Raw genomic sequence first — 21,251 nt, 5'->3', positions numbered from 1 at the left:
CTTCAGATACGCAACTTCAAAGCACAACACTTTTGATCTATTCACACAGGTTTTCTTTGTCTAAATAATACCTGTAAGAAGCAAATGTGCCAAGATTGTGAGGCACAATTAACAGAACCCATATAATTGGTGGTTGCTTTTGTCATTAATGGCGTTCCCTGTCAGTTTTAACATCAGCTTTTAATCCTTATAAGTTTATTAGTCCTTGTTCCAAGTTCTTACATCTGGGAAATAAAATAGATGTTAAATGAGTTGGTTCAATATGGAGGATGTATTTTTAGAGAGTCCTCCTTTGCCTGTTAGCCTTTGCTGACACTTCACTTATTTGGGCAGAGCAGTCACAGAATCATAGAGTCATAGAATGGTTTGGGTTGGAAGGGACCTTAAAGATCATCCAGTTCCAACCCTCCTGCCATGGGCAGAGACACCTCCCACCAGACCAGACTGCCCAAGGCCCCATCTAACCTGGTCTTGAACACCTCCAGGGATGGAGCATCCACAGCTTCCCTGGGCAACCTGTTCCAGTGCCTCACTACCCACATTGTAAAGAATTTCTTCCTAATGTCCAATCTAAATCTTCCCCCTTCCAATTAAAAGCCACATCCCCTTGTCCTATCACCTCATGCTTTGTAGAAAGTCCCTCCCCAGCTTTCTTGTAGGCCCCTTCAAGTACTAGAAGGTCGCTATAAGGTTTCCTTCAGGCTAAACAACCCAAACTCTCAGTGTGTCATCACAGTGGAGGTGCTCCAGCCCTCTGATCATCTTCCATACCCTTCTTATGTTAGGGATCCCAGAACACTACTGCAGATAAGGTCTCATGAGAAAGGAGTAGAGGAGGAGACTCGCCTCCCTCTACCTGCTGGCCACGCTTCTTTCGATGCAGCCCAGGATATAACTCTCTCAGCTTGTCCTTATAGCAGAGGTGCTCCAGCCTGCTGATCATCTTTGTAGCCCTCCTCTGGACCCGTTCCAACAGTTTCATATCCTTCTTATGTTGAGGATTCCAGAACTGGACACAATACTCCAGATGAGGTCTCACAAGAGAAGAATAGAGGGGCAGAATCACCTCTCCGCTGGCCACACTGCTTTTGATGCAGCCCAGGATACTGCTGGCCTTCTGGACTGCAAGCGCACATTGCCGGCTCATGTCGAGCTTCTCATCAACCAGCACCCCCAAGTCCTTCTCTGCAGGGCAGCTCTCAATCACATCATCCCCCCATCCTGTATTGAAACCACAAACTGCCCTGACCAAGGTGTAGGATCTCGCACTTGGCCTTGTTGAACCTCATGAGGTTCACACCGGCCCACTTCTCCAGCTTGTCCAGGTCCCTCTGGATGACATCCTGTCCTTCTGACCTGACAACTGCACCACTCAGCTTGATGTCATCTGTCAAAATATCACTTAAAGCAGAGAGGCAGTCTTTCCCTCAGTGTAAGGAGCAATTTTCATTAAAGAAGGCAGCAGAGCTGAGTTTGTGGTAGCTCAGTAAGGCCCAGATCTCCTTCCCCCTGCTGATGTAAGCCTTTGAGCAATATTCCTCACCCCATGCTTCAGACCACTCATACAAGGTTTGTGGTGGCGAGTGGTAAAGCCTTTGCAGACACTAAATATTCACATCTGCCCACAATTCTCTTGCGGGCTCTGATTTACCTTTTGAGGCGCTCTGTGTGCTATAGGCCAGACATCCGTGCAGTGTATGGGCTAAGAAGAGATGGAGGAGCTGCCACTGATCTCTCTATAAACTGAGCAAAGGTGAGACTGGCCACAGTGCAGCTGGCACAGGCACGTGACAGGGGTGGTAATGGCCGGGTCTCATGCTCCTGACAGTGAGCACTTCATGTAGGATATTCGCCGGCAGCTAACATGAGGATGGAGGCCTCCAGAAGCTATGGAAAACCAGTCATTTTCTTGAATAGTGCTGAGCACTCGTAGGTTGAACACGTCCGAGAATAAGCCCATTACTTAGGGAGTTTTAGGCAGATCCCGAGGAAGCTCCACTCGTGCTTGCTGTACTCCTGTGCACTTCCATTAGCACCTGTGGGGGGTTATTCAGAAGAGAAGCCTAGGATGAAATGGACCTCCAGCCTATGATTTTTCATGACGTCCTTGTGGATGTTTGTATGTCTCATGTCTGTAGTTACTGGAGACTGTGAGACATCTAATCCCTTCCAATCAACTGTTACTCAAATGCTACTGAGAAATAATTACATGGTTCTTCACACTGAAGAGTTATCAAAGCAAGAGTGATTCAGTTGGCTTAGGTGTTTTGATCTTTAAAAATCTCTATGGGATCCTGCTATCTGACGAGATGAATTTCAGAAATTACTGTTATCTTTGAAAAGATAAGTAGAGTCTATGGGACCTTATTTATTTGTAAATTATGTAAAATGAATTTTTTTAAAAAAAATCTGTGTCTCTTTAAGTGAATTGCTCTGAAGTGACCTCACTCTTTTTTCAGGACACATAGACCACTAAAGATCATTTGATTTGAAGTGTGTCCCACAGAGTTGTCTGTCTTGGCAGAAAACAAGTTAAAGTCAACAACAGTTAGCAAGCTGGTATTTACACTGTCAGCAGTCCATTTAGTAGTATATAACCTTTTTATTGTTTAATTCTAAGGTTATTATGAGGCAATGACTGATTTTACCACCAAACCCCTTGTATTTAGCTAGCTAAAGAGGAACAGACTGTAGGCATAATTAAGATTAAGCCCCTCTGTGTGTTGAGCTTATTTTAGTGTAAATGAGAGCAGGTCTTGACACTATCATCAGGTTGCTGACATGTCTTTAGCACTCTGGGCCATTTAAAAATGGCAAATATCTATTCAGGTGCTACAGATACCTGTCTGTATAGGTATCTGACCATGAACAGACCATAGTCAGTATCTTTTGAAGCACCCTATTGTTAACTATAGTTATTACTAAAACTTTTTTCATGCTTTCAGGAAAAAATATCCAATGACTTCTCTTTTACTTTCTCTTTTTTCTTTCTTAAGAAACTTGCGTGAAAGATCTCATTCTAAACACCATTTTATCCTGATATTCGACAGTAGAACCCATGAACAATTTAAGAGCTTTAGGTAAGACTTTAAAATCTTTGTTCAAGCCCACAGTCACCAAACCCACTGTTGACCAGTTGAAGAGTGGCTGCCTGAACTTAGTGGCTGCTGTTACTAGGTGCCTCCAATTCTGCTTCTGTTTGAGCCCAGGAGTGTTGTAGTTTTGACTGAGAAGAGCAGTACTTTTGCACGCAGCTTTGACCCTTGACCCAAGAGTATCCATACACCCGGATCTCCTCTCCCTCTCCTATTAGTGAGCTTCTAAAAGCAAACATCGCAGATCAAGTCCCCAAACAATGCAGTGGCAGCTTCTTCCTTTTAAAATTTGTTTAGGATGGTTCTAGCTTCATCCTTTCAAGCAGTTCCAGGCTGAATCTTAACCTTGAAAAACTCACTGGTGTGCCGCAGCTCACAAGGGCCAGATCCCAACCACTGAGAGCCCCTTCCAGGCTGTATCCTGCTCCCAAGCCTGCCACTGCTGCCCCCAAGTGTGGCTGCTGCTGCTTCATGCTCGTGTTGCAGAAAAGGAGTTAGTTCAGCCTGCTGGAGGCAGATGATGCTGCCTAGGCTAATTTTACATGAGCCTTAACATCTAGCAAAAGCTTATCTGAGGTAGCTTCTCTGTGGATGAATCTCAGCTGGTGAACAACAGCTATGACTAGCATGGTTTTGGAAATGTAAAACTGTCTTATTTTCCAATAAAGTATCTTGTTTTATTAGTAGGCTCATCACGTCACCTCTAAGAACTCCATGATGAGATAAAAATTTCTTGTAGCCTAAAGAGGGTAAAGAATTTTCACTGTCTAGATCTGGTCAGTCAAAGTGCCTTCTGCTGCCTTATGAGCTACCTACTCTAACTCAGCTGCCTGTGTCTTGCTCTTAAATCCCAAGATCCCTGTGCAGAGGCACCAGGCTAGCCCCATACAGAGCTCATCTGGGACCAAAACAACTTGAGCACTTAAACTTCTTGGGATGTGCTTGTACCTCCTTTAGGGGTTACTCTTGCCACCCTTTACAGAACAACCACAAGGTTACATCCTGGGGTGTGGGAGAGACTGGACTTGGTTCCCTCCTTTACCTCAGGGACTTCAATCCTATGTCAAAAGTAATCTCTTCTCAGCTAAGAGAGAACTTCAGCTATAAGGGTACTGTTGGGGAGTCATGCAAATTATCCAGTTGAATCTGTTTGATTTTTCAGAGAAAACAGTCTACAAATTCCCCAAGAAAAAGCATGATTGCCTGAGCTAACCAGGGTTCTCAGTTGGGTCTTTGCCCCCATTCTGCCCATATGTCTTTATGCATTTTACCTTAGTAAGTATGTAATGTGAAATACTCACACAACCCTTGGCAAAGGCTTTTTCCTTCCCATTTGCCTGGATCTATCCAATGTTTTTCCTAATTCCTGTTATCTTTAGTCTTACTTTTTTTTGGTCTCATGTCTTAAGAAAAGTACTGCTATTAGGAAAGGGAGCAGAGAATTGCCCTGTTATAACCTTGTGGTGTCCATGGCCCTGACAAGCAGATGACTGTTGATTGCTGAAGTATCTGATTACATTAGCTGAGGCATAGCAGCCACAGACTTTGTACTCTTTTCTCCCCTCACTTGCATCTGTGTGACCCTGGTAATAGGTAATAGAGGTTTAACTGAGGTTAGAAAATTAGCAGCCATGGCAGCATACCAAAATACTTGTATACAGCCCAACAGAAAAGAAAAAAAAAAAAAAGAAAAAGAAATCCCTATCCAGAACTGTCCAAACTGTTCATCTGTATGTCTTTTGTCACAAAGTGGAAGCATGGTCAGGAGGTTATACTAGATCTTTTCAGCTGCATAACACTTGGTCAACATTGAAAAGTCACATTGCTCCGCAGAGTCCTCAGAATACTTGTGCTTATACACTGCTCATGTTATGTGAGTTTAAAAAAGGGCAGAAAGAGCTGGTTGCCTCTCTTATTTTGTACTTTTCCCACTAAATACAAATCCATACCATGCATTGACAATTGCTGCCTCAGCAACACAGGTGGGCCAGGGGCTGAGTAGTGAGGGCTGCGCTCCCACAGGAGTTTGGGCAGGAGCCCCTGAGCCACCCCGACAGGACTCTGTGTACAGTCAAGCAACAGCGGTGCCATCTGCCAATTTACAATGACTCTGCAGATAAGGCATTGGACTTGAGCGGGGTGGATACGGACCCTGGTACCCGCCTCTGCTGCGGTTTGTTTGCCTGGGAATGGTCTCGCTGCCTTTGTTAGGAAATCTTTGAACTGGTTGGTTATACAAGAGAGCAATGTGAAGTGTACTAAAGCTGGCTATTTAAATATATGCAAATCTGTATTTCTATTATTATAAGGTAATTGTGTTGCATGACTGTTTAGGGAGTTCTTGCCTTTCTTTTGTCATATCTGCCCTAGCAGCAGTATCTGTCTTTTCCATTGGACTTAGATTTATGAAGATTTCTTTGAAAATGAAAGTTTGTGCTTTGCATATTAGAGTAAATAATTTTTAAAGTGAAGTTGTTCATCATGTGGATCGATACGTATTACAACTTTTTTAAAGAATCTAGTCGTTTTAATTGTAAATAAACTTTTAAGAGTGTTAAGTTTAGATTACTTCCATTAGAAGTTCGTAGGGACTTACACAAGTTACAATGAAGCATTTTTTTTTTGTTCTAAAACATCAGCAATTTTGACATCGACTTCAAAGCCAAACATAAATTTGTAAACAGCAGTCCAGCCTGACAGAACATCACAATTTTTATTTGCTTGCTCTTCATCGTCTTGGTGCAAAATTGGCTGAGGGCTATAGACAAAACCTAATGTATTTGTAGCATTTATCTGGTACATTCTGAACATTAAAGACTCATCTAATCCTCACTGAAAAAAAACAATACAAAAAAGTAAGCCTCAAACAGAAATTGTACCTTCTCCTTGCACGCCTGCTGCAATGAAAAATGTGGCTGAACTTCTAGTTAAAAATGCAGAAGTCCCTATGAAGGGATTGAAGGATTAGAGACACCACGTCAATACCTTTCCTAATACCCTCTGTAAATCTGCCCATGTGGCGAGTATCCAGAAGGGATGAAAAAGGAATAGAACGAGGGGAAGATTTAGTAGTTGAGGGAAGAGTGAATTTCAGAGTTCCAGGAAAGAAAACAAGCATCTGACATAATGTACACACTGTCCTCATAGTGGAGAAGACTGAGTAATGAGATCAGGCCATCAAACAAAACCCTGAGAACCTAAGTCCAGTGAACCAGGGTTATCACACATCAGGGGAAGGGGGAAGAAGCACCAAGAAGTCAATGCAAACATGGAGGTGGTGGCTTTTGTATTTCCTGTGCTGTCTCTGACTCTTTTGGGAATAAAGCCAGTAGCCTCTCCACAATGTTCAGAAGTTGATTTTAATCTGCAGTGTGAATCATGTGGTGTTTTTACCTTCCTCTCACTTCTCTAATGTTGGTATTCCTTGGGTAGCTGAAAGTCAGATCAGGTTTAAAAGCTACTGAATACTTCAATTTATTATAGACCAAGGGAGGTGAAAGCAAACATTAAACCACAGACGGGGCAGTCTGGAGCAGTCAGTTGGAAGGAGACAAGAGGTTGTAGAAGAAGACTTAATTTTCCAGAGAACCTAGAATTAGTTTAGCAGTTGTCTTCTTATCTTTTGTTGTCTGCTGTTGTAATTCTACATCAAATCCTTTTCGTCAAGGACGGGTTATTTTGCTTAAAACATTGCATAGTCTTGCCACCCTCAAAAACTTTTGTTTTAAGCAGGATTTGTTTAAGAAAGGGAGAGTACATATGCTAATGGTAATAATACGTACCAGGGTACATGTAATTATAATAATGACAGGCTTTCATGTGTTCTCCAAGTCAGTACTAACTTATGTTGAATGTACTATAATTTATATAAATCATATAAAAATACAATTGACAGAAGTATGAAAACCAACTCTACCTATGGACTGGATACTCCCCTCACCAAGAGAACCAAAGTAATAATTCATATTAGTTTAATATTATATGTATTTCAAATGGCAACAAATTGGTGTTTTCTGTTCTCCTTTGAAAAGGAAAAAATATTATATAATGTTACAAAGACAACACACAGGTAATAAATAATCACTTATTACAGTGTCTTTTTATTTACTTTTGAGTATTTAATAGAGTGGATAGCGAGAAGAGAAATGGATACGTAATTTAAAGCAGTCTAGGACTCAATCCAAAATTCCATGTTTAGGTAGAGCTCTACCAGCTAGACTGCATGTCTTGCCAGAATGTGAACGTTCTGTATCTCATCTTTTGATTCAAGGACAAAAGGTCAGACCGTAAGTCCTTAGAAACATACAAAACCAGGATAAAACCAGTGTTTTAAGTCCATTTGTTCTTTTCATTGGGAGATGATAAGAAAGTGATCTCCTTCAGCCTGAAGATGTTTCATTACAAAAATAGACTTTTGCGACATCCATCTATCCATCATTTGCAGCAGAAAAGGGCAGGGATGCTAAAGAGAACTAAATTATGTTATCCCTGGAACAATTCTTCTTACAGACATCCCACCACTAGCTGTGAATGTGTGTGAAAGGTGCAGGCATGGAAAAGGGACAGCTCTCTGTGGCCAACTCTCCATGGTGGCCAACTCTCTGCAGGACAACTCTCCACCTGACACCTTTATGTGACTGACTCTCCACAGGGACCACTGTTTGCAGGGAGCCCCAAGCACCTGGCAGCAGGCTGTCTGGCAGACGTTGCCCTGTGCCACAGGGAGCCCTGAGTACCTGGAAGCAGGTGGTCTGGCAGGTGCTGTAGGTCCTCCTCTCCTCGGCACAGGCCGAGCTTTACAAAGCCCTTGAACATTTGCAGGGGCTCTGCATGTAGAGTTGTCCCATGGAGAGTTGGCCGTGGACAGTTGTCCCAGACCCTGTGAGCATACTATCCAAGATAACTTTAACTGAATTAGACTAGGAAGACTGAAGGAGCATGGCTGATGGAGGGTTATGGAAATATGGAGTTCAGAGAATGATGCAAAATCCGGACAGAACCACTGGTGAATATATGATGGCTATTTATCTCCATATTAGTGTTTGAGCTGGCTAGTTTAAAGCTGACTTAGAGGGCTTTGGTGTAAATCTTTGAGGATGTTAAGACATTGAAATGACAGAGTCTAGAGCTGCATTTGGCTCAGTCAACATAATTTATTTCAATACAGTTACAACTTTCTGAAAAGAAGTACATTACAATGAATATAATACAAGTTTTGCAGTTTCACTAGAACGTGAATATTTTTGTAGATTTTCTTCAAGTATTTTTTTAGTTTTTAATAAAACCATAAAGGCACTTCCCCAGGAAACTCTCCCTTCCCACTGTGGATCTACATTAATACAACAAAATTTTTATTTCATCTCTTGGGAGAACCACCATCCCCAACATTTCAATTATAAAAAAGAATAAGTTTTCACTGTAGTTGAATTCTGATAATTATTTTGAATTAGCTGATGAAATTCTAACTAACTCTGGGAAAGTATTTGCTGACAGAAAAAAAATCTCTACTATACATGCACAACTTGGAATCTTAAGTTGCGTTTCAAAATGTTCGGTAAAAGAGGAGACATTTGTATCAACACAGTGCCTTAAAACCACTGCATGCTGATACCATAATGGTGTATATTATGCATCTTCTGTTAGACTGGGTGTATATTATGCATCTTCTGTTAGACTGATGAATTAGCATATTCATATAGATTTTCCCCCCAAGACTTGCAATGTGTTATTTGTATATAAAATATACATAAGGTACCTTTTGTAGTGTGTATTCATATGGTACATAGTTTATATGTAAAATATAAAATAGATATTCATAGACACTTCAGTCTATACCTGAAATCAATGTCATTGGCTGGCTGCAAAATACCCAGTCCTGCACGGGATTGATCTAAAGAAGGACATTGCACATCATTGTCCACAAGCTCTATCTCAAAATATGAAAAAATCAAAGCCAAAAATTGTTTAATTTCATGGACAGCAAATAACCTGCCAGGGCATTTCGCTATGCCAGTCCCAAATGGCATGTAGTAATACTTTAACTTGCGACCATTGCGGTAGAAGTCAGTCTTTTCTTCTCCATTCTCATTGAGAAAGCGATCATATTTGAATGTCTGGAATAAAACCCACAGAAGAGTTACGTGACATTTGAATACCTCCAAAGATTAGATAAAGCTGTTAAGACACAAAATGCAGGTTGGGAAAGAAGAGCCTCTGGAAGTAAGCATTGTACCGTAGCACCAGGCCCCATGGCGCTGTTTTGAAAAGGGCAACCCCAGAGAAGCTCTGGTATGTAGGGCACAATCCCAGGTTCTTTACTGATAACTCTCCTTTTTCTTTTCTGAATTCTTAAAATAAGGATTATAATGTGCATTCTTTTTCATGCAGCAGAACTGGAAGATTTCTTATTCTGAGCCTTTGGGAGAATTTTATCCTTATTATTGTCCTCTCTGGAACCCTCCCCCTCCATCTCATAATGGTGATCTGTCTTCACTGAGGAAGGCAGCGAGTAGAAGGCTCTCTCGAGCTGACAGCACACTTTGTAGTTACACTAAAACATATTTTGCAGATAGTGCTTTATTCTTTTTCTTGCCTAGCATTACATCTCCAGGTGGAAGAACAGACTATCTGGAGTACAACAGACAGCTCTGGTGACACACTTGATAAATGCTCTATTTAAAGTCATGTTAGCTCAGAGTTTAATGTACTTCGATAAATACTTACCAAGGGATCAGCATAGATTTCTGGATCCAAATGCAAGAGTTGAGGATAAAGAGCTATAATATCATCACCACGAATGTTGTAAAACTCATTCTCTAAGTACAAAGTGAAATCCTCCTTGGCAACTCGGAAAGTCATGGATGCACTCGATAGCCTCATTGCTTCCTTGATGATGCTGTCTATAGGAAAAGGAACAATTACTAGGGAAATAGTATGTGTATGTCCTTGGGGGAGGTAACGTATTTTGAACTATTTAAACCCATTATTAAACCCTGTATTTATTAGAAGAAATATTTTTAAAATAACCATCTCAATGCCTAAGCAAGTATTTTTCTCATTTCTTTTTAGCATTATTATCCCTTCTGCAGATAGCACCAAGGACATAATCTACTTTCCCCTAGAAAAATACTTATAGTTGAAGCAACAGAATATTTGGAAGTGAGACATGTTTTCACTATGAGATAAAGAGCAAAACTATGAAAACTGGAAACATAACAAGAAAAAGAGATACAGCAGTGATCAAGATTTTCTGAAACTTTGAAGTGATGCATAGAAACCAGTATTCATAAAAAGTAACTTAGACTTTTTTCCTACTTAAATATGAGCAGTTTAAAAAAAAACAAAAAAACCCAGAAAGCAACAGTAGTTAAAGTGTGACATTTTCAAAACTCCTCCCTGTGACTTGGACACTTTTGAAAACTGTGCCTATAATTTGAAAAATATTAAGACTAATGCCATTTGATGATATTGCTTCACAAAATAAGAATTGGGTATAAAATTTGGCAACACACTTTTATTTGATCTAAAGTCATTATTAAAGAAAATATTGTTTTCTGGATTATCCGTGGCTCTCCAATACTGTGTTTTGTAGCTGTGTAGCAGTATTGAGACATGCCATTACCCATGAAAAAGTGCTATTCATGGGAATTTTGATAGTCTCATTACCAGCTAGGATATTGGGAAGACTGATTGTTGTGGCTGTTGCTGAAGAACATATAGATTTTTGTTCCAGTGTTTGCTGGCTAATTCCATAGTAATTCCATAGCAAGAATTTATATGGTAACAAATAGAAGAATGTGAAAATTGGGGGGGTTACATACCTAGTACTGGCATATTATCCAGCTGTTTTCGGTTCAAGGAAATATGTTTGCCATCTAAGCTGATCTTCTCTCCAGCACTTTCCAAGATACTTTGTACTTCTTTGGTAGCAGCTTGCATTGCTTCTGGACTCCTAAGAACAAAAGCAGATGTATAACACAATTTTACACTTAAAGGGTGTTTTGAAAAGGAGTTTTGCTGTTAACTTTCTTCCTGACTAAAATTTAGTTGGTTAGCTGACAAGTACAACCTTCTAAAATGAAAATTATTGCAAAAAGGTGCTGCGGTTACACTTTCCCATGTCTTGGCAGAGGTGCAATAGCTTCAAGAAAAGGACAAGAACCCCAACTACTTGATTCTGTCTCCAATGACAAATGAGACAGAACTGATGTGCATAACTCAGGTAATAAACAGTAATGTCACTTATAAAAAGCAATGTCAAGAATAAGAAATAAAGCAATCAATTAGTTGTAGATTAGGAAATAGCCCCACCTTGCTTAGAAAGTTTGGGAACATGATCATAGATGAGATTTATAACCTCACTTATCCTGGATTATGTCCTATTATGTGGCAATATTCTGTCTAGCTGAAAAGAATCTTCGTAATACTAGAAGTCCACATAGTATCCTTCACTGTCCAGACTTTCTTACAGACACAAAATATATGAGATATTGTGAAATACTTAATATATAATAATACGGTATGCAATGGTTTCTTGATGAATGCACAATCAATCATGGTGTCAAAAGACTCCACGGCTAGAAGGCCTAAAGCCAATGCTTCCTTGGAATGAAAAGTACTAAGGAATCTCGGATATTAGCATTGGCAGGTAGATATGAGATTGCAAACTGCTGGCTAAATAAAATCTTCATCAATTTAGATACATACTTAAGGGTTAGTCATGCTGAGGTAGATTATAATCCACGGAGGCCCACTCTAAAGTGGACATTAATTAGTATTATTTGAACTATGTACTCCTGTCATGACTAACAAGCTCAGCAGCTGCAGTCTACATGTCAAAGTCAGTAGGATCTATCAACATATAAACTATTTTCTAGTAAATATCTGTGAAAACAATAGTGAAGCTCATTTTGCTTGCACTAATGAGATGATCTAAAAATGTCTAACTATATTGGGAGATTTCAATACAATTAAATGTTCTGACAGCAACCAGTACTTTTAATGGCATATCACATAGATTTACTTCAAAGTTTTCTTGACAAAGTGTAGCAGTGCCCTGGAGTATTTAAAAAAAAAAAACCACAGACTTCTACACAATTGCTCTGTAGTATCACTACTTGGTATATAAGTAAAGGGGGTTCCGTGAAAGCCCAGAACAACTTTCAGGGGAGGTTCAGGCTGGATATCAGGAAAAAAAATTTCATGGGAAGGGTCATTAGGCACTGGAATAGGCTGCCCAGGGAGGTGGTTGAGTCACCTTCCCTGGAGGTGTTTAAGGGATGGGTGGACGAGGTGCTGAGGGGCATGGTTTAGGGAGTGTTAGGAATGGTTGGACTCGATGACCCAGTGGGTCTCTTCCAACATAGTGATTGTATGATTCTATGATTCTATGAACATGCCACTTCTGTTGTGATCTAAGTAAGCTATTTGGCACTGCCGAGGTATCAAGCAGTGGGATTTGCTTGTATTAATAACTGGTTTCTGAAAGATAAGACACATTTTTCTTATTTGGAAACAAGAAGCATTGGGACTTACTTTAGAAGATGGAACAAGCTCCAAAATGTGGCAGGAATGGTGTTGGCTTGTGAGGCCCAGAGCAGCGCCACATGGGTCTTTGCTTTTTCCATGTCATCAAAGGTCGACAGAGTGTCATTCAGGAACATGCGGAGGGTGACAATCTCAGAGAGGTTGTCCCTCTTCAGGAGGTTCTTGTGGAGGAGTGCCTCTCCCAGCTTCTCACGTGCACTGTGGGCACTCTTGAAGAGGTGAATAGGCAGCCCTGCCACGAGGGCTGGAAAGATTTTATCAAATTCCTTGAAGTTTTCAAGGGCATTTAGGATATGAGCTCTCTCAGTCTCCTGCTTTGATGACAGATTTTTCTCGTGATTTGAATCAAATTCTTTACCAAAAAGTGTTAAAAAGCCAGACTCAAACATCACCTGGCAACAGAACGTATAAAGTCCTTCTGTCACCCAGGCATTAGGCTGAAGTTTAGGTGTTCTCGACTGCAGCATGACATATTGTAGGTTTTCCATCATTGCTTCAATGAGGGCATCTAAGGCATTACCTTGAAGGGTTCTGATGAAAGTCTGATGAAAATTTTCAGTGGTGTTTCCCTCTGCTGGATCAATGCTACCATGCCCAAAAGCCTGTCACAAAATAAATTGTGTGCATGATAAATAAGGCCTTTCATAACCTTGATGATGAAGTCTAACAGAAATTTAAGCCAAACTATAACTTTATAGCTTACTAGAAGGAAGCATAATAAGGGCTAGTAATACTGGAATGAGTACTTTCTCAGTGAACCACAGCAGTTAAGCAGGCAAATGAAAATAGATTCAATTAGATGTTTACAAATAAATGGACATGGTTACCTAGACCTTCATTCAGCTCCCACTGACATCAGCAGGAGACTTTTTGCTTAATTCAGTAAGAGTTTGACTGAGCTCCTACTGTGTTGCTTCATTTTTTAAGGCATTAGGACCAAATATTCAATAGGGGTGAACACCTCCTGAAGAAGGTTTCAGCTTCAGTAAGACATATTATCATTTTGCAGACGGAGTTAATATATACTGCATGGCTAAATAATGTCATTCAGGGACAACTCAAATCACTGCAAATTTCCTTTCTTTTAAGGAAAGGGAAAAAGACCCAAATGTTTTAAACCAATAAACGTGTATCAATATGAAATGAATTCTATTTCAGAGGCCTAGTTATGCTATAAAGATTAACTGTGTACATCTGTCCTTCCAGCAGATACTTTGCATGTTAAGATATTAAAGCCATTTTTAAAGTGGTACCTTGGCAGAAGTAGCAAAATGGAACTTTTTCCAGTCCAAGTGTTTTCCCTGGCGTGTCAATGCTTGGTATGAAAAAGGGTCAGTGAGGAAATGAATGTATTTTCCTGCTACTCGGCACGTGAAAATGTGGCCGTGCTTCTTCTGCTTTTCTCTGAGGAATTCAAGGGGGTTGGCACCAAACTGCAAGGCACAGCCCAGGTATGGAAGGAACCCATTCTCAAGTGGTGGCTCACCTTGTCGCCTATAAAACACAAACAAAAGCTGAATTTAGAAGTATGCATAAAGAGACCTCCTCCAGGACTACTAGGTAAGTAAAATGATGATGTTAGGCTTTTTGTAATGGGGAAAAAATGTTAACACCCCACACCTGAAACAAGTAATATATTGACAAATTTCTCCCCTTTAAGAAGTAAGCCTATTGTGAAGTCTGTGGTATACAAGAAAGAATAACTTTAACAGCCCGTATTATAATAAACATCATAAACCACAGTTTATGTCAACTTTCTTTTCAAGAGTATATTTTTTCACCTGTTTAAATGCAGAATTGTTGCCATTAGCTAGCATACACATATATAATCCATGCCATTAATATTATCTGATAGATTTTTGGGCAATGGTATCCATAATATGAATACCAAGGGGAACAGCCTTTTAGCGTAGAAAGCTTTTTTGTTATTGGCATATCCCATTTGGGCCAGATCCTGCTGAAAACAGTGGGAATTTTGCCATGATCTTTGGTAAGCATAAGTGTTAGTCTTTCAGGCAAGTTGTTATTAAGCACATGCTTTAAGTTAAGCATATGCTTAAATGATAGGTTTTTATTCCGAGTCAGAAAACTCCTTTCCTGCATAAGGACACTATAGTTGCAAAGAAAACTTTCAGATAATACTTTAGCTTTTCCAGTAAATTCCTGATATTTATTAACTGAAGCTAACCATTTTCACCTTTTTTTATTAAATGTTTTAAAGAAAAAGCAAGAAAATGACTGTTGAAAACAACAAAATTACAATACGTAAGCAAATCACTTACTCCTTAATGCAAATGCACCAGTAGAATAAATGCTTTTAAGGAATATGTATTCAACATAGTAAGGTTCATAATTATTATCTGTATTAAACCATACAACTAGATATGATAGGCTGATAATACGAAAAAGTTTGTAAGTAGGTATTAAACTATAGTTAGGTATAAGTAGCTTAGTAATTTGGGAAATCAGAACATGCATATTCATATTTTAGATACCTCACTTATGCATAGATTTGTATCTACAGCTATTTCTAGGCATTACTTCACTATTATTAAAAAGCACATACACAATAATTCTGTTGTAAAAGAAATCTCTCAAAAGACCAAACTACCGTGCTGCTCATGCTATCCTGCATCTGTCCAACTGATAAGATTACACTTCTTTTAGATATTTACACAGTATTATTTGACAGAAATAAAGCCTACATACATTGAGATGCATTTACAAGTAGATTCCTTACCTCCTCCTCCTCCCTAGAAGAACCCAAAACCCGCAACAAAGTACTATCACTGTTCCCCAGATCCATGATGCTACAAACATTTCTGGTAATGCCCAAAAACTTCCAAGTGGAAAACAGGTAACAACCAGTGGGCAGGAGAAGTTACTGAGAATGATACAGAAGACAGTTCACAATTTATATACAGTAGGTACACCACTGCATCTAATGGCCTTCAGTCAACCTAGCAAAGCTATTGATTAACCATTTCTGGAGAGAATCTATTTTGTCTCTGCTCTTACATGTCTCTGCAAAGAGCTTCTCTGGATTGATGTAGAAAGTTGCAGCCATGGCCTTGAGCTGATGTGACCTATCATTGGCAGTTCCAAAGTAATCAAACAGCTGTAATAGTTGATAATTTGAAGGTCTGGCAGGTGTGTTTTGATCTATCCCGCAGATTTACCAATTGCAGTTTATAGTTCAAGTTTAGCAATATGTGAAATGGCTACTGACAGTTGTCCAGAGGATTCAGTCTAGGCTAAACGGTGGCTGCCTTTTGTGTTGTCCTTCAGCTGCCGGCCTTCTCACCCTTTCCTTCTTTCTTCTGCTGGACTACCCCAGCTCTGGTGTGCCACTCCAAGATGGAATAGTGGGGGTTCAGCTCTAGGTAAAGGGATGACTGCAGAGATGGACTTACTCCTAACAATGTTTCTCTGGTAGAAAAGGGAAAATGGAATTTCTGTAATGCAGTGTGAGAGAGAAGAAAGCATGATTATGCAACCATACCGGTTTAGGATTTTCTCGCTGTCCTTGGGTCATCTTTGTTTTTACATTAAAACTTTCTTCCTTTCTATTGCTTACCCATGAAGGTTCAGACTCTGGCTTCCTCCTAGCATGTTGTATAAAGCCGTTGAACAGGTAGCTCAGGTAGCACATAGTGCTACCATTACTCATTTAGGGCCTAATATGATCCTAAGAGAGAAACTGATGGCGTTTAGTCACTTTTTCAGGCTCACTTTTGCACCAGTGTTAGTTGGAATCCCTACAGCTCTGTAGGGATTTGGACCTTTTACTGTCCAAATCAAACACTACACTGACGGCAGAGCTGCAAATCTGGCAGATTGGAATATTGTCCTGGCTTCAAGTGAAGTAAGGCAGCAAGGCAAGGGGTAACTGTGCACATGCCACTACATTTGAGGCAATTTTTAAGTTACTATACTTAAGAAATAAACTCTCTTTACAGCATTGAGGTTTGCTCTCAATCTAAAAGCCAACTGCTTTTACGTGTCAGCTCAAGATCCAGTCCATTTCCATTTTAGCACAGGTGTTCCCTCTATTTTCCTAGAAAAAATTGCTTTTTGAGCAGCTACTGTAGCCTCTTATAACAGAACTGCTTTATAAAAGCCTTGTTTTACCGTTACTGCTTGTTTCCATTAAGGAAATTTCAGTTCTGGGTGTCATCTTTGACTACCTCCTATCTTCATCCTAAACAAATGTGATCATCTTATTATGTTTGTGTCTAACTCTTATTTCATATGTAGGTCTCAGCCTTTTCATGTGCAAATAATACTGAATAAGAAAGTGGGAAGCTTCTGTCATTTTTATATCAAGAAAAACATTTAACCAGCAACAGATAGCTTGTGGCTCATCACACTATCATGTCTTGCACCAAGGAGAGCTGCCAGCCACACTTGCCTTTTCTTTATATGCTTTAGGCAGGTGTGCTGCAGTATGATGGTAACATCATTTATAAACGGCATCCTGTTGCCACAACAGCAGTAATTTCTATAAAGTTTCCTACATTTTTTCTCTTTTTGATTTGCACATATGTAAATGTAACTAGAAGTAGGCAGAGAAGAGGAGGTGCTTGGCAGCCTACCTTAAATAATTGCTCTTTCTGTCAGGAAAATCAAATGTGCCCTATCTTTTCCATTTGAGAGACCTTATGTGGCAGCACCCTTGATAAATAACTATTATGACAGAGCAGAATCACTCTCACATAGTTTGAGGTGCTTCCTGGTGCTAGATCATCTCCCACCTGGTTTCTTAAATAGGCCAATCTATAGCCCCAAAGCCAGATGGTACTATAGTAAGCTGAAGCCTGTGACATACATCCTTGTGATAACTGTAAGCTGGAGAGTTGCCTGCCACAGATACTCCCCCAAATTCAGCAAATGAGAAGTATGATTCTCCTTTCATTTATACGAATGGGCATTAGGCTTCCCTAATTTTTCAGCGGCACCAGTTGGGTGCCCTGACATTTATGAATGTGGCATTTTGGCGTTCTTCAGTTTCAGACAGAGACACAGTGTCTTGCTGGGGCCGGTTTCCCACTGTCAAAACTCAGGCACCTGTCACCAATCTGTACAGCAGGGCTTGAAAGTACCATGTAGTCTCACCGACTGACAGATAATTACATTTTCTGCAAGACATTGTGTGTTCTGTGTGAGGTTGGCTCTTCCTTGCCTCAGCCTGAAAAGGCAACCCATGGAGGTTATGGATGCAGTCATTAAAAGCATACTGGCTGATTTTGTCCTAGCTTTGTGAAACAGATTCCTAGCATATAGGGTAAAAAGAATATTAGTGCAAGGAACTGACAGGACTTGGGCTCAAGACTAGACTTAGGCCAATGACACCATCAGGAATAAAGCACCATGTGTCTTTGAATGTATAAGTTTGTCATTGCAGGTTTGAATATGGGCATTCCTCTCATAAGAACAGTGGAGGAACTCTGTAATGCATTGGATGCTAGATAGAAAAGGGAAAACATTTTAACAACTGTCATTTGATCTTTTGGTTAATCTCTAGAGCATACCAGGCTAGAAGGAGTCCAAAAAGAGCAACTCAAGAGAACATGGGTGCAGACAAAGCAGCATGCTGACATTTTATCCAGTAAGATATGTTTAGCACCCACTCCCACCTCAGCCCAGCTGCCCACAATGGCTGCAAGGTCAGCAGAGATATATTGCAAGGTCACCAAGACATTTTTCACCTAGATACACCCACTGGCTGTGGGTAGAGGCTGCCAGGAGCACTCCTGTCAGTCACCTCTGCTCCAGCTGATGAAGTTTGTTTGATCGTGTCCTCCATGGAGCCAATACTGTTCTCAGAACGCAAACAGGCCCAGTTTACTTCTGGAAAGAACCTCCAGTGATTCCTGAAGCCTAAGAGAAGTCTTCTGGCTTGCTTCCTCCAGCTGCTCAGAAACAACTCACTAACCATCCAAATCCCAGCTTCATCTTGTATGTTGTAGCTGTATGGCTTTCATTAGTCATGACCCACACATGGTGTTCAAATAGGCAGTAACAGATAGACCAAGCTGAGGTGAATCATTTTTTCCAGGGTTACTGATGGCTTCATAACTCGGGAGCACAGAAGGGTGTGATGGAGAGACGAGAGGCTGCTGATTACATTTGGCAGTAAAGAGTGAGTTTGCACACAGCTAACTATAAAACCTGTTCATTCACTGGAAGTAAATAAGAGGTACACCCTACAAAGACTTGATTGATTTTCTTTCTTTTGCATGTATTGCAAGAACTATGTTAATAATATCTTTCACCGATAGATGAAAAACACTGAAACCACACAACACACAACCCTCACATCTCAGCAGTGCAAAGGCAGCCCTGCAGTTCTTGAAGCAGGAGCAATCTGACATGCTACAGCCAGCAGACACAAATGCAGCTATGAAACATTTTAGCAGCTGTGAAACATGTAGAAGATAACTCAGAAAGGTAGAGCAATACAAAAGGAAAGCATAAAGGAAAGTGTAGACTGTGGAGCTGCTTGTAGCCCAGAACCTTTTTGCAGCCAGAAAATTGCTAATGAATGATTATAGATCACCACCTACTGGTAAACCTCTTCAAATGGCACTTGAGTGTTGTATTCTATGGTAGTCATTGTGATAGTCAGGATTTGTTTCCTATTTCTATAAAACAAAAATGATATTTCTTCTACATGCTTATGTATTTTTTTTTGTATTTACATACAGATATAGCTTTTACAACACTATCATAGTTTCTGGGGAAGAGCTACATGTTTATTCACAGGGGGTGTTTCAGAGGTGATGTACTGTTGTCTGTACTGATGCTGGGTGATGCCCCTGAGATTCATGAGGGCTAAGTTGAAAACTTGGCTTTTCTGGGGTCACTGCAAATATTGCCATTGACTTCAGCACAATTAGAGGTTTCACCAGACATAAGAAGCAGGTATTTTAAGTAATGAATGACAGCTGGCATCACACAGGATCTTGTATTGGCAGTCCAGAAAAGTTCTTTTACAGCATCATTGCTGACTTAACACAGCTACAATATGTCTATAAGAGGGAAAGCATCAGCAATGCTCCAGGCACAGAGGAGACGATGCTGGCTGCCATGTCAACTAGCAACCACAGATCTGATCACAGCATCCCATTACCCAGCCTACCCTTGGTGTGGTTTTCCAGAGATTAGCACCAGTTCCCAGGTACACTTAGGCAAAGAGCTTCCCTTGCAGGGAGCTCTTAATAGCAGACAAGACATTAAGTCCTGTGACTCATCTCCATCACACTCCAGTTTTTCTGTTTCCCCTTGAGGAAAAATTACTACTAGGAAATGGAATTACAGCACCTCTTGATTGCTGCCTCTTCTGATCCCATCTTATTTTCCCCGTTGGTTTAGAGCTCTGTTGAAAGAGCATAAACCAGCTACTTCTATCACATCATCATAACAGAAATGTAGTATCTCCCCCAGAGAGACTGCAATTCTCAAAATGAGTCCAACAGATACCCAGCTGGATTCACCTTTTCTCCAGTTTTCTTGAGTCAGTGCAAAAGGTGAAAGTCTTGCATACCTCAATAAAAGTAGAGTATCTAAAAGAATATGAGTAAAATGACATTAAAGAGGCTGTAAAGAATTATGTCAATCAGTTTAATTATTTAATGATCTACACAATCTATAATAAATTCATACTACTACAGTATCACTCTGCAGCTCTGTTTTAGCAACTGTCATTGTTGTTCAAAAGGCAGATTTTGTCTATGTTGTGCTCTGCCTTCTGTAAGATTTGTGAGCCATCTGGCTCCAGGAAAACAGTGAGCTCAGATTTCTCTTTTTTATTATTTACTTTTCTGTAGATTGTTTGAATGTAGTGTGGTAGAGATACGTGTCTTCTGTAATCCGATACCTTTGTGATATCTTTGACCCTGTCATTTTATTTTTATTATGAAAGAGTCTGCATACACAATGCTTTGTATTTGCATTAGGATAATCAACACTGATGAGTTATAAAGTTGGACAGGTTTGGGAACTGGGTTTATTTGTATCCTGTTGCAGTACAATTGCCCCTGAGCAACGTTAATGTGGACAGATGCTTCCTTTAATAACTAAGCTAATATTCATGTCACAGTATTCTCTGAATGTGCTCATATAGTAAATAATCGACTTTGCTTGCTTGCACCATATCAGTTAATTTTCTCTCTGGGATTTTCTTTGTTCTTTTGGAATGTCAATTCAAACTGTAGTAACCTTTCCATCAAAATGTGTAATTTACAATACCACTGTCTTTCCTTTAATATCAAGCATTATAAACTGAACTTCATCACCAAATAACATCCTTCCATTTGATGCGAGTATTTTAATAATATATTGCATTCTGGCATGACAGGTTTCCTTAAAACTGTAGAAAAGGGAACTATTACACCTATGGTTACTGGTAACGATTAAGAATATTAAGATTTCAGTAAGTTACTTTTTTCTAGGTATCGCAGAGAAGAAACAGTAAAGAAAGACAGCAGTTATGAAAGCAGGGACAAAAGAGAACTAAGACAGGAACCCAAGCAGGGAAAGGAAATGTATGCAGAATAAACCATAGGGAGATATTACTGCTCAGCCACTGCAGCAAACTACATATGCTTA

General features: G+C 40.0%; 1 protein-coding gene across 1 annotated transcript; it reads right to left on the bottom strand.

Annotated features, from left to right (window-relative positions):
- Positions 1–8,313: 8,313 nt before the first annotated feature.
- On the bottom strand, positions 8,314–15,540 carry LOC104061352 (cytochrome P450 7A1). The gene is made up of 6 exons (XM_009563286.2): positions 15,382–15,540; positions 13,895–14,135; positions 12,630–13,243; positions 10,916–11,046; positions 9,819–9,994; positions 8,314–9,208 (listed from the first exon to the last, which is right to left on the bottom strand). The coding sequence occupies exons 1-6, from the start codon at positions 15,459–15,461 to the stop codon at positions 8,909–8,911; spliced, it is 1,542 nt and encodes a 513-aa protein (XP_009561581.1). The 5' UTR covers positions 15,462–15,540; the 3' UTR covers positions 8,314–8,908.
- Between the last annotated feature and the right edge of the window lie 5,711 nt (positions 15,541–21,251).

The sequence above is a fragment of the Cuculus canorus genome, chromosome 2 (genome assembly GCF_017976375.1).
Source record: "Cuculus canorus isolate bCucCan1 chromosome 2, bCucCan1.pri, whole genome shotgun sequence".
In the NCBI taxonomy this organism is placed as follows: domain Eukaryota; kingdom Metazoa; phylum Chordata; class Aves; order Cuculiformes; family Cuculidae; genus Cuculus; species Cuculus canorus.
The sequence above is the reverse complement of the archived record's forward strand: the minus strand, read 5'-3'. Positions and strand labels throughout refer to the sequence as shown.